The 11,370-nt window shown below is 37.6% G+C and overlaps 1 protein-coding gene across 1 annotated transcript in view; it reads right to left on the minus strand.

Annotated features, from left to right (window-relative positions):
* FAF1 (Fas associated factor 1) overlaps positions 1-11,370 on the minus strand; it is a 165,691-nt gene that overhangs the window by 65,120 nt on the left and 89,201 nt on the right. The window contains exons 9-11 of the mRNA XM_083742411.1: positions 2,833-2,928; positions 2,158-2,284; positions 1,134-1,197 (exon numbers count right to left, since the gene is read on the minus strand). Coding sequence (XP_083598537.1) covers positions 1,134-1,197; positions 2,158-2,284; positions 2,833-2,928 — 287 coding nt within the window. The remainder of the gene's footprint in view (positions 1-1,133; positions 1,198-2,157; positions 2,285-2,832; positions 2,929-11,370) is intronic.

The following is an 11,370-nucleotide window of genomic DNA, read 5'->3' on the forward strand; positions in this document are numbered from 1 at the left end:
GTGATTAAAATTTGTATCTCAGGCTTTTTAGACTTGTCTACCCACGTACACACCCCCTTGTGCAGATTGCCATAATAAGGAAACAGGACATAAGAAAGAATATGAGTGCACCAACCCTACATTCAAACCATGCACATTTGGGAATCTTTCTCCTACGTAAGATGTGGCCTGTCTGTGGGGCATACAGAGGTCTGAGTACACCTAGCTCCAGATCACTGTTCCCTTTAGTTTTTCATTTTTCTGAAATATATCCATTCAGCCAATCCATACCACACACATAAACTTATTAGATAATCTTTTTTTAAAAAAAAATCCCATGGTGTATTACTTTATTTATTTATTTTTATTTTATTTATTTATTAAATTTGCAAAGTGCCCTATACCCGCAGGTTTCAGGGCACTTCACAGGATAAAAATAAGAATATAAAACCACAAAATACATAACCAAAATAAAAAAGAAATAACCCAGTAACACCCCCTCTCAAAAAACCCCCCACATTTTAAAATGGCATAGGTCGGATGTCAAAGGGCAAAGGCCTGGTTAAAAAGGAATGTTTTTGCCTGGTGCCTAAACGTATATAATGAAGGCGCCAGGCGAACCTCCCTGGGGAGAGCATTGCACAGACAGGGAGCAACTGTAGAAAAGGCCCATTCTGGACCTCTTGTGGAGGAGGCACGTGAAGAAGGGCCTCAGCTTCACATGGAAAGAGGCAGTCCTTGAGGTATTGTGAAAAAATGCATATTAGAAACGTCAAATGAATCTCACAATCATGTGTGTTATGAATTAAATGTTTCAATAATTCCATCCTGAATGAGAGCTCTCTGCTGCAAAAAATCCACTGCAGGCTGTCTTATGGTTTAGAGTAGCTGCAAACCTAGGAAGAGTATGCAAAAGAGAAGTGTGTGGTTGGATATTTAGAGAGGCTAAAGGGTTTACAGTTGGGAGGCTCAATGTGGAGAAGCAGGTCGTATTTTAAGTTTAAAAATAAATTTCCTAAAGAAATCTGACAACTTCGGGATTCAAATATCATAAGATTCTTATCACTACCACATTTTTCCCAAATGCGTTGTAAAAATATAATTCACATTCATGAACCATAGATGCAGAAATTATGCACAATTACAAGTCTAACCTTGAAGAAAATTCTGCTGTGAATTGTAATAAGGCATCTCCTTCATTTTCAGCATTTTCTGGCACTAAAAGAAAGAAAGAAAAATAGTACATAGTATAGTACATAGTATAGTATAGTATAGTATAGTATAGTATAATTATCCATAGAATAGTATTCATATTATATTTTTAGAAAACATTGCCTTTACTATTTTATTTAATTGTACATATGCATTATTCAAATAACTTTTAATAACCCTTAATGAAGAGAACAGTAATAATATGGCTCTTTGGGCATATGGAATTTGTGACCAGTTCTAGGAAGATGAAGATGATAAAAACAACGTATTGGCTTTTGCATATGGCAGTATTATTATTGTAACAATAAAATTAGAATCTTATAAGCCATCTTATAACTGTTGTTATACTATATTTCATTGTTTTTTCTTTGAAATATTTTACACAAGTATTTGTATAGCTTTTATTCTAGTTCTAGAATAATGATAAATCTTAGTAATATTTCAAAGAAAAAACATTGAAATATAGTAGGCTAGTAGATACAGCCCAGAAGTTAAGTTTTAAGTCTAAGAGAATTGATTTCTGGAGGCCTGAATCCAGAATTCATTTAATCAGTCTTAATTTCTCAGGTCTCTCTTTTTAAGTCAGTTTTTTTTTTTAAAAAAAGAGTTTATCACTGGATGTTGAAATACATTTTCAAATTCAAAATCCTTTATTAGGCATAACACACCACACATAAATAACATAATACAATATAATATAAAATAATAATACAACGCAACATCATCACCTACCATTAACAACCACTAAGTCCCCTTATCATGGCCCATTCTTTCTTCATGGACAGCTCTTAAAAATTCGGCCGCTATTAAAGTAATTTGATCGTGGAAATACATTTATTGGAATATATCTCCAAGAAAACTTTCTGGCGGAACCAAAAGGAACCAAAGTTTGCTTTCTTTCCTATTGCTCAACTGTTGTCAGTACAATGTTACACTATTCACAGCATGAAGGATTGCATTACTTACTCATTGGAGATTTCCTCAATGCAGATGACGCCATTCCAAACATCTCTCCATCATCCACTCCAAATTCTGTGGCATCTTCAAAGTCATCTCCATCACTGTCACTAACCATATGTACATCTGTGCATTGCTAATTTAGTAAAAGCCATAGTTAGTAATAATGCAGAACAGATTTATATTTACCATATAATACTGTTTCAATATTAGTAGTTTCCCATATACAACTATAAAGACCATCCTGTTTGAAATTAAGAACCTTGGAGGAAATTCCCTATATATTTTGGTTTGCGAAAACTATTTTGTATAAATAGGATTGTAAATAGTAGATGTGATCATACAACATGATAGACTGTGGTTTGTTGTGATAGCATGAGCCTATTCTTCCCCTAGCTTTGTTGAAGCCTCCTTCAACCTAGCCAGGGAGAGTTTTCACTTCCATATTTTTTTTAATGAACTGCAGCTTGTCTTGTGATCCAAGCTCATCAAACCGTGGTTAATTTTAGCTATGGCTTGTTTGAAACAATCCAACTTCAGCATAGATTAGGCTATAGTAAAGTCAAACTGAGTTTTGTGGGCAGTAACCGGAATACAAATGTGGCTTTCAGCATAGCTTGAAGGAGTGTCTGAATATCCTATTTTGTGTGTGAGAAGGAAGAGGAGGGAGGAGGTTGTGTTTACCTCTTCTGACTGTTCTCTGGTTTGTGCTGGTGAGGATCTTCTTCCAACTGTAAGTCGGTGGCAAGGATAAGAGACTCCTGATGCTGCTAGGGTCACCTAAAACACAGGATACATTGCTGCATCAACTATCAGATTTGGATAAACATGTTTCTTTCAGTGACTAAAACCAAACTACAGTAGATTTGAATGAACAGGAATAAAAAGATTGGAAAATTTAGAATTTACCCACAAGGAACGTTGTTATACAAAATGAAGCTAGAAAAAAGGATGCAATACTTGAGATCATTCCACAATATCCTTTCTTGACAAGATTTATTTTCAACATATCATTTCATTTCAATCCTCAAACTTCTACATCACGGCAAACACTTAAAGCTACCTCATTATTGCTGTATAGCTGGTCGGCACTAAGCTCATGCACTTGACAAATTGGGATCATTTACATTTCTCTTAACCAATAGCGGACAGGCAATGGGTAGGAAGAGGCCCTTACCACAGTTGTGGTGACTGAAGAAAGAAAACAAGGCAGCTCAAACACCATCCAGGTAAGGAGCCAAGATAGCACTGAAGACAACAGATGGTTGGAGTCAAAGTACAAAGCAGGTGACTGAGTAGGAGTGGGCAGTTCCCATTATTAAGGTAATCTGAATCAGTTTTAGACCTCAGATTCCCAAAATCATTAACAAAGAGTCTTTCTAGAAGAAGTCAGACTATGAAAACTGAGCCAACTTGGAAGAGGCCTAAGTTATCAAGAGGGAGCGAGGAATTGATAAGGGGCTCTCACAAGAGTAGGAACACTTAGAAAACTGTGGAAACCTGTACCAATGTAGTAGACAGTACCTTGCAAACATGTCTAGTCACTGTAAAAAATGCTGCTGACAACATATTTCTTCCTTTAACACAGACTATAGAGGTTTCCTTTGTGAAGGAAATATGTCATATGGATAAAGGACCAAAGGGTAACTCAATTGTGCATCTCAGTTTGTGAATATGGCCTGATCTCAGAAGGTAGAGACTACTTTGCTATATTTTGTGCAGGTTAAGGCAGTATTGAAAAAATATGCATGTTACATTTAAATTGTCCAACAGTTGAGAGTTTTAAAATCTTTATTCGCTTTAGAAGAATAACAACAGAGTTACATCTACATTTCTCCCCCGCTCCATCAACTGACACAGAGCCTTCTTGATTAATAAGCAGCTATGCAAACATGTCCTTGCAGGGTAAAAATACACATATTGTCAAAACTGAATAAACAGTAACTGATGTGTATTTTCTATAACAATTTAAAATGTATTGGCTAAATGTCTGTATTTTTTAAAAATGTGAAGGAAGTTCTACTTTCCAAGTCACTGTAGTGGCTAAAAAAGTCTTATCCAAAGCCTAGCAAGTATGCTAGAAATACTCTTATTTATTTTTATCCTCAAGTCAGGGTGTTTTTAATCACTTATGTGCTAGAATTCATAAAAGCCTTAATTTGCTTCAGGTTAAAGCAAGCTGATTAAGTGTGCTAGCTAACCAAGTGAGTGTTGACCTGCCTGGACTAGCCTGCTGCCACATTCTTGTAGCAAGGTTAAATAGCAGTTTAGTCACAATTTTAAAATCACAGAGTTAAAAGGAAATGACTCTTTCGGAATAAATGAAATATTAAAGCAGACATTCAGGTCAAGCTCAATTATCAGTGAAACTCTTTCATACATAAAACAGAATCTACGCTTGCCTTTGTAATGCTGGCACTGCCATTTTATATCACATGCTTCATTCAGTATTGAACATAGTAGTGGGGAGGGGGAGTAACATCTGTTTATATACCTAAGCTCTCACTAAGGAGCGCACTAAAGGAAAGGTGACTAATGCCAAATAGAGGTTTGGTGGTAGCAAACGAACTAGATCCAAGGGTGTCATGATAGATGGCTTCCTCCCAATTAAAGCTGGATAAATGGGTTAGAATATTAGGTAAGGAAAGTCAGACATTGAGAACATGATGCTGGTCGTTTGCTTTCTCATGTTCAATAATATTAAAACATAGCTCAGGGTGGGATTTTATATAGCTCAAAATCAATGAGAGGTTTTCTTATCTAGCTAAGCATGTTGTAGAATTGGACGTGAGAAGGCCACCATACTGCTCTCTTAGGGGGAAATAATAAAAAATATTCTGTGCTAAAACTAGATGCAAGATGGAAAAACAGGCTGCTGAGGAGGCCAGGGGCCATCTTGGCTGAGAGTCCTGGAAGAACTGCTCCTTGTCTTGCTGGCCTTTCCCCCTTAGCCTTGGAGGGCAGGACCCTGGCTGACTCCAGCTACAAAAGCTGAGGCTGCTGAAGAAGCGAGATACCATCTTAGCTGTCTTTTAGTGCTGACCCAGGTCATCAAGTCTGAGCTCCACAGCCACCATCAACCATCATTGGCAGGATTGGCAGCAATAGCAGCAGATATAGCAGCTCAACATTTTATTCTCTTTTTACTTTACCTTTTATATTAGACTTCCTTCAGCAATGTTTCCTATATAAACATGGTGGGGGAGATATGCCAAGCCAAAGTGAACAAGAATATTAATAGGTCTGTGCTGTTAAACTCTTAAAGCTAGCAAACAGATTTGGGTTTCTATGCTGGCATGACTAAAGGCAGCCATTAACTCTTGGCACTCAAAAAAGCATGAAATTTCACTGAAATTATTTCAAAATTAACAAAAACATTTTGGGTATATTCTTAAACCCTTGATAACACCAGTAAAACTAGCACAACTAACAACCAATTAGTTTTATCTTTTCACAGGAAATGAACTATTTTCCTTTTGTATACAACACATAATATGTCAGGCATTAAATCTTTTTTTAAAAAAAAATTAAACACTAACTGGATGGTGGAAAAAAATCACAAGGGTGGAGTGTGTTCACGTTCCACTAGCACCAGTGCTTATTTTATCCCTTCATAAAGTGCTGCTGAGATAATTACTGCTGACAGATTTATTCAAGGTTCATTTCACTTTTTCTCTAGGTTTTTTTCTAGTTAGAAGTGCAGCAGAGCCCATGGGAAGATCCACCCCTCACACCTGTTAAGTTTCTTCATGTTACTAGGGCCAGTTTAGACATGTCACTTTGAATTAGCATTGTACAAGGGCACTAAGTGTGACAATTACTTATCACAGGTTTAACCTTGGAAGGGAAGAGAGGAGGGGAGGAGAAAAGTTTCTAATTCAAGTCCGAGAACAGTGTCCGAATACGTAATTTAAGCCCTTTAATACAGGTTGCATGAAATTCATTCCAAGACTCATAAAAAGGTTCCCATGGTAGGTTTCCAAACAAGGATGCAGATTAATATAAAGGGCACATCTACAGTTACAATGTATTTGATTTTAGAAAAGTAAAATTTAGGAAGGAAAATATTTTCACTGAAGACAATTGCCTACTGATGAAAACTTAAGAAAACATTGATAGCTGCTCTTTTTATTTTTCCTTGAAGTTTTCCTTCCTGTATTCTACACTACAGTCACATACACTAAACTCCAAACTCAAGTCATGCTTGGGGTCTGTATGTGCACCTGATAAAGGAGAATCCCTCTTTGAGGTCTGCTGTTATGAAAGTGTCAGGAGTTTTTTTGATTTCAGCTTCTTCAAGGCACCAGCATGCATATTAGTAAAACAAAAGGCTAAGTCAACTCATAGGAAGACAAAGAAGACTCTTAAAGTATTCAGATTCTTCAACTTTTTGAAAGGGTAACAATGCAATCCAAAGCATGTTTAGTGAATAGTAAATTCTGCTAAGCTGAATAGAACTTGCTCCCAAGGTAAGTGTGCATAGGATTGCAGTCTAAGTATTGTTTTAGAAAAAGCAATGGCTACCGCAGACATTGTAGAAGACTAGCAAGGTTTATCCCTACCCCTTCAATTTGCAAATGCCATTTGAAACACACCCTTCAAAATCCCTTCAAACAGTCATTTACAGTGATACCTCTGGTTAAGAACTTAATTTGTTCCGGAGGTCCATTCTTAACCTGAAACTGTTCTTAACCTGAGGTACCACTTTAGCTAATGAGGCCTCCCACTGCTGCTGCGCCGCCAGAGCACGATTTCTGTTCTCATCCTGAGGTAAAGTTCTTAACCTGAGGTACTAATTCTGGGTTAGCGGAGTCTGTAACCTGAAGCGTATGTAACCTGAAGTGTATGTAACCCAAGGTATCACTGTATATACATCATTATATATGCAATAATCACAGGAGTACTCATAAGAGAGAAGCAAATGTCCAGACAACATTACAGTGAGATGACAGTTCACAGTACACAGTACACAGTACGGTGTATTTTTTGTCTATGGACGCCAATAAAGCTGCGTGTGTGAGAGATGACAAGTGGATGGTCAAACATGGGATACAGTGTACAGTGTCACAGAGCTGTCAGGCAAGCACAGGTCATCCACAGGGCAGGAAGAACATGAGGCATGAAATGCAATTTCTAGCCTCTCGCTCTGGATCCCTCCCAAGCAGATGAAGGTTATGTTGAAGGGGTGGACTCCTCCTCTTGGCCTGTCAGGCCCATTGCTCAGCAACGTGCAGGACTCTCCTAGAGCAAGGTGTCAGAGGGGGAGGAGCGTCAGCAGGACTGGGACTGTCCTGCTGCTGGGTAGCAAAGGCAACCTCTGACTATCTGAATCTGCATTTACACTGCGACTCTCCGCCTCTAGCCCTGTCCTGAAAGGGCCTCCTTCTTCTGATCACCCTTGATCGCTCACAACTCTTGCTTCTAGCAACACCCAGCTCATCCCTTTCCCAGACTGCTCCTCAGTGTCCCACCACCACAATCCAGGGTCTTAGTCATCTTCTTCCATGTCCTTCCTGCGGGGTTCTTGTGCAGTTGGCGCCCACCACTCTTCCTCATCCAGCTAGTTCCTGACATACATGTCTGTCATAATCACAGACCTTTTCTTAACATGGTTGTGAACTGCCCTGAGATCTGTGGATGAAGGATTTTAACATTCTTTAAGCCTTGCATAGTTATTGGCCTGGACTGGGAGTTGAGGGAAGGGAGTTTGGCCAGTTTCCATACTTTAGGAGTGGATGTGGCGAGTAGAGCTAGAAAAAGTACTGGAGCTTTATATCTTTCCCCCCACCTTGTCTATCAAATTGACAGGTTTTCAGCTAATTACTTAAAAACACCTCAGGGAATATTTTGTTTAATGAGGGGGGTGTCTTTAAAAGTTAAAAATCCCCTGCCATAAACAAATGCACAACTACATATGATATTTGGAAGCTGAGGGAAAATACAAACTTAAGAATGGAACATGAAGAGGTATCATCTGCCATGAGGCTAATCATGGCTCACAAGTTAATTGGTTTTCACAAATACTTTCTTCCTGTTGGGCATTCTCCCCCTCTCAACCCAGGCCAACTGAAAGCATTCTGAATTATGCCTAGTTCAGGCAGAGAAAATACTTTCCCATCATATTGATCTTAATGTGCTCTGACAAAGCAACAGTACATTAACTTCATGTTTGCCACAACCTGCACTCTGCAATTTAGCAAATGCCCTTTACTCAGAGGCTAGCAACAACACATTTCCCAATTTTCAGTTTCTTCAGCATTATTTCCTCTTATAACACAGCAGTTAAAACATATCAATGAAAAATAGCTCAAATTGTTTTGTTAATTCATACACCTGTGAAAAGGAAGCTCTCTGATCCAAAATACATGTAAATTGCCTAAAGCAAATGAATAAACCAAACCTGCAATTCATAAAAACTGCTTAATAAAAATAACTGAATCACAGCATGGTGCTAGATTGAGAAAATCCATAAACTTAACTCCTCAGGTATTCCCCAACAGATCATGAATCATCTGTATCAGAAATTGTCATATTTATAGCAGTGTGTCTCACAGCATATGAGGTTTCTTTTATAGATGAAGGGTAGAATTTTATCAACTTTCACAGCCTAACATATAGCTAAATTTGTGCTTCGTAAACCATGTAAAGCTGTAGAGCTTTCACATAAACCACATGAAAGTACGGCTGGATAAAAGGTGACAGTTTTACTCAATGTGCTGTTTCTGATAACAATTGTAGAAGAAATTCCTGTAGTCATGTTTCATTTAAAAGGCACCCGTTGCACAGGGCCAGTCCCAGCTTACAGAATCATACTAATATTTAATTATCTTAGGACCCAAACTTCCATGGCATAGATTAAGGGTCCTGGGGTACTAGATCTCTCTGTCAAGTCTACCCTGCAACTTCAACATTATTGAGAAAGATGATGATAAAACCACCTATTTCAGCATCAGCTACATTTTATTCAATGATGATGATTTTATGTAATGATAGCAATACACTTTGAGCTTTTATAGAGCACAAGAGAAAAGAGGATTTGTAATCTATAATCTGACAGAAGAAGACAGAGCGAGAGGAAGAAAGGAAGTCTGAAGTAAATGGGGAAATAATATAGGGTGGTAGTCAACTAAGTTTAACTTAAGAGTAGACCTATTGAAATTAATGAGCATGACAAAGTTTGTTCCATTAATTTCAGTGGAGCTATTATGAATAAAACTAAGGTGATTATTTCAGTTACTCATACTTAGAGCTTCGTGACAGAAGGACATGGGAACTTGACAGTTTTGTCCTGATAATAAAATAGGTAACACAATATAAAGTAGCAGGTTTTTTACTGCTTACTGTACTCTGCTTACCCAAACCAAAAACTCTAGAATCTTGAATCTACTTTGTATTCACAAAGATTATCAACCAACCACTTGGCATGACAATGGTCTGTGGTGGGATGCCATTTATCTCACTGCATTAGAAAACCAGGGATGGCAAACAAAAGAATGGCTGGATATTTTTTCAGTGCTATATAATTCCTTGGCAAACTCCAAGCAGTTGTGTTACCAACTGATGGATCCAACAAATTATTCCAACTCTAATGGGCTTTCTGGGGTCCATTTTTTTCTTCATGATATAATTATTCATGAAACTAGCCTCAAACATAATGAGATTTTTGCACTGTTGGCCTGCCAAAACGCATGGAGCTAGTGGCTTTTTATAAACAAAAATGTATGGCAACAGGTAATTTGCCCCACATTCATTTTGTTTTACATAAAGGTCCTTAACCCTTCAAAATGCATATTCTACTAAAATGACTAAAAGCGTCTACACGTAAAGATCACTACGCCTTGCATGATAGCTACCCATTGCCAATATTATAAAGGTTAAAATATGCCAGTTGGTCAAAATAGCTCTTTTAATATTCAGAGCGGTCTAGGGTTTTTTCTAGACATCAAATAAAAAATGCATTAGTTTTATAATTGTACAAGACTGTGTGTAAAGTTTTCCTAATTTAGTAAACCAACATTTATTTCTTACAGTATCTAGTAAACATTATTTCTTACAATATCTAATAAACATTATTAGTAAACATTATTTCTTACAATATCTTTGCTCTCTACCTTACATCAAGTTAATAAGTTTCCTCAACCACTATATCCTGCTTATGATCATCTCCCAAAATTATTTCTTTTGTTTTACTTATTTAACAATGTAGGGCATCAACACTTTAAACACATTAAATTGATATGAAAGCAACAGAAATATGGTGCCTTTCCATCAACACAGCAAGTTACTGTATAGAGATTCTGTTTTTCAACATAATGTAAAGACATTAGTCATGGAACCAGTCCATGAACTATTAAGTACTTATGGACAAGAGATTTCTGCTTTAGGTGGTACAAAAATAATACTGATGGATTCTCTTAAAGAAACCAGAAATCAATGGTCTATTGAACTGTTCCCCTCTTTTTACGCTTCAGAGATTTTAGTACAACCCAAAGTATCTCCAGACAATCCTGACTTCTGATCCACAGAGCCATATGAGGCTCATCCAAAATCTATCCTCTTACATTTTCAGGAACTCTTTCATCCAAATCTAGAACCCTTAATATCTGCCAGTTGAAATTATGTTTTTACCATCCATGTAGACAGGCATCCTCAACCTCGGCCCTCTAGATGTTTTTGGCCTACAACTCCCATGATCCCTAGCTAGCAGGACCAGTGGTCAGGGATGATGGGAATTGTATTCTCAAAACATCTCATATATTAGTGCACACATTGGCCCTAAGTATCCAGTACAGAATTTGGTTACAATATCAAGATTCTAAATTTTCATTGTAAAATCTAGTTCCAGACGTCATAGTTGTAAATGTAAGGTTTAACACACAAAGGCACTAGAATGCCTTACATGAGTGCCTGAGACCCTTGCAGGCAAAGCAAAGGGCATTGTATGAACTGATCATCTTTCTTTACATACGCAGATCAGAAAGCTGGAAATGTACAGAGCCAGGAACCCCTCAGCTGATGAGAAGCAAGAAGCCCACTGCTGGCTTTCCTTCCGCTTGGGTCTTAAAGGCAGTGAGCCCAAAAATATACACACTCTGGACCCTACTCCCAACCCAATAAAGAAAATACAGCCACTAATAAACAAAGACCAATCACAAAGAGAAGAGAGTTTTAATTTAAAGCATTTGTCCCTATCATGTTTATAGAGATTAGGAACCCTAAGAA

Source organism: Podarcis gaigeae (assembly GCF_964106915.1).
Source record: "Podarcis gaigeae genome assembly, chromosome: 6".
NCBI classification, from domain to species: Eukaryota; Metazoa; Chordata; class Lepidosauria; order Squamata; family Lacertidae; genus Podarcis; species Podarcis gaigeae.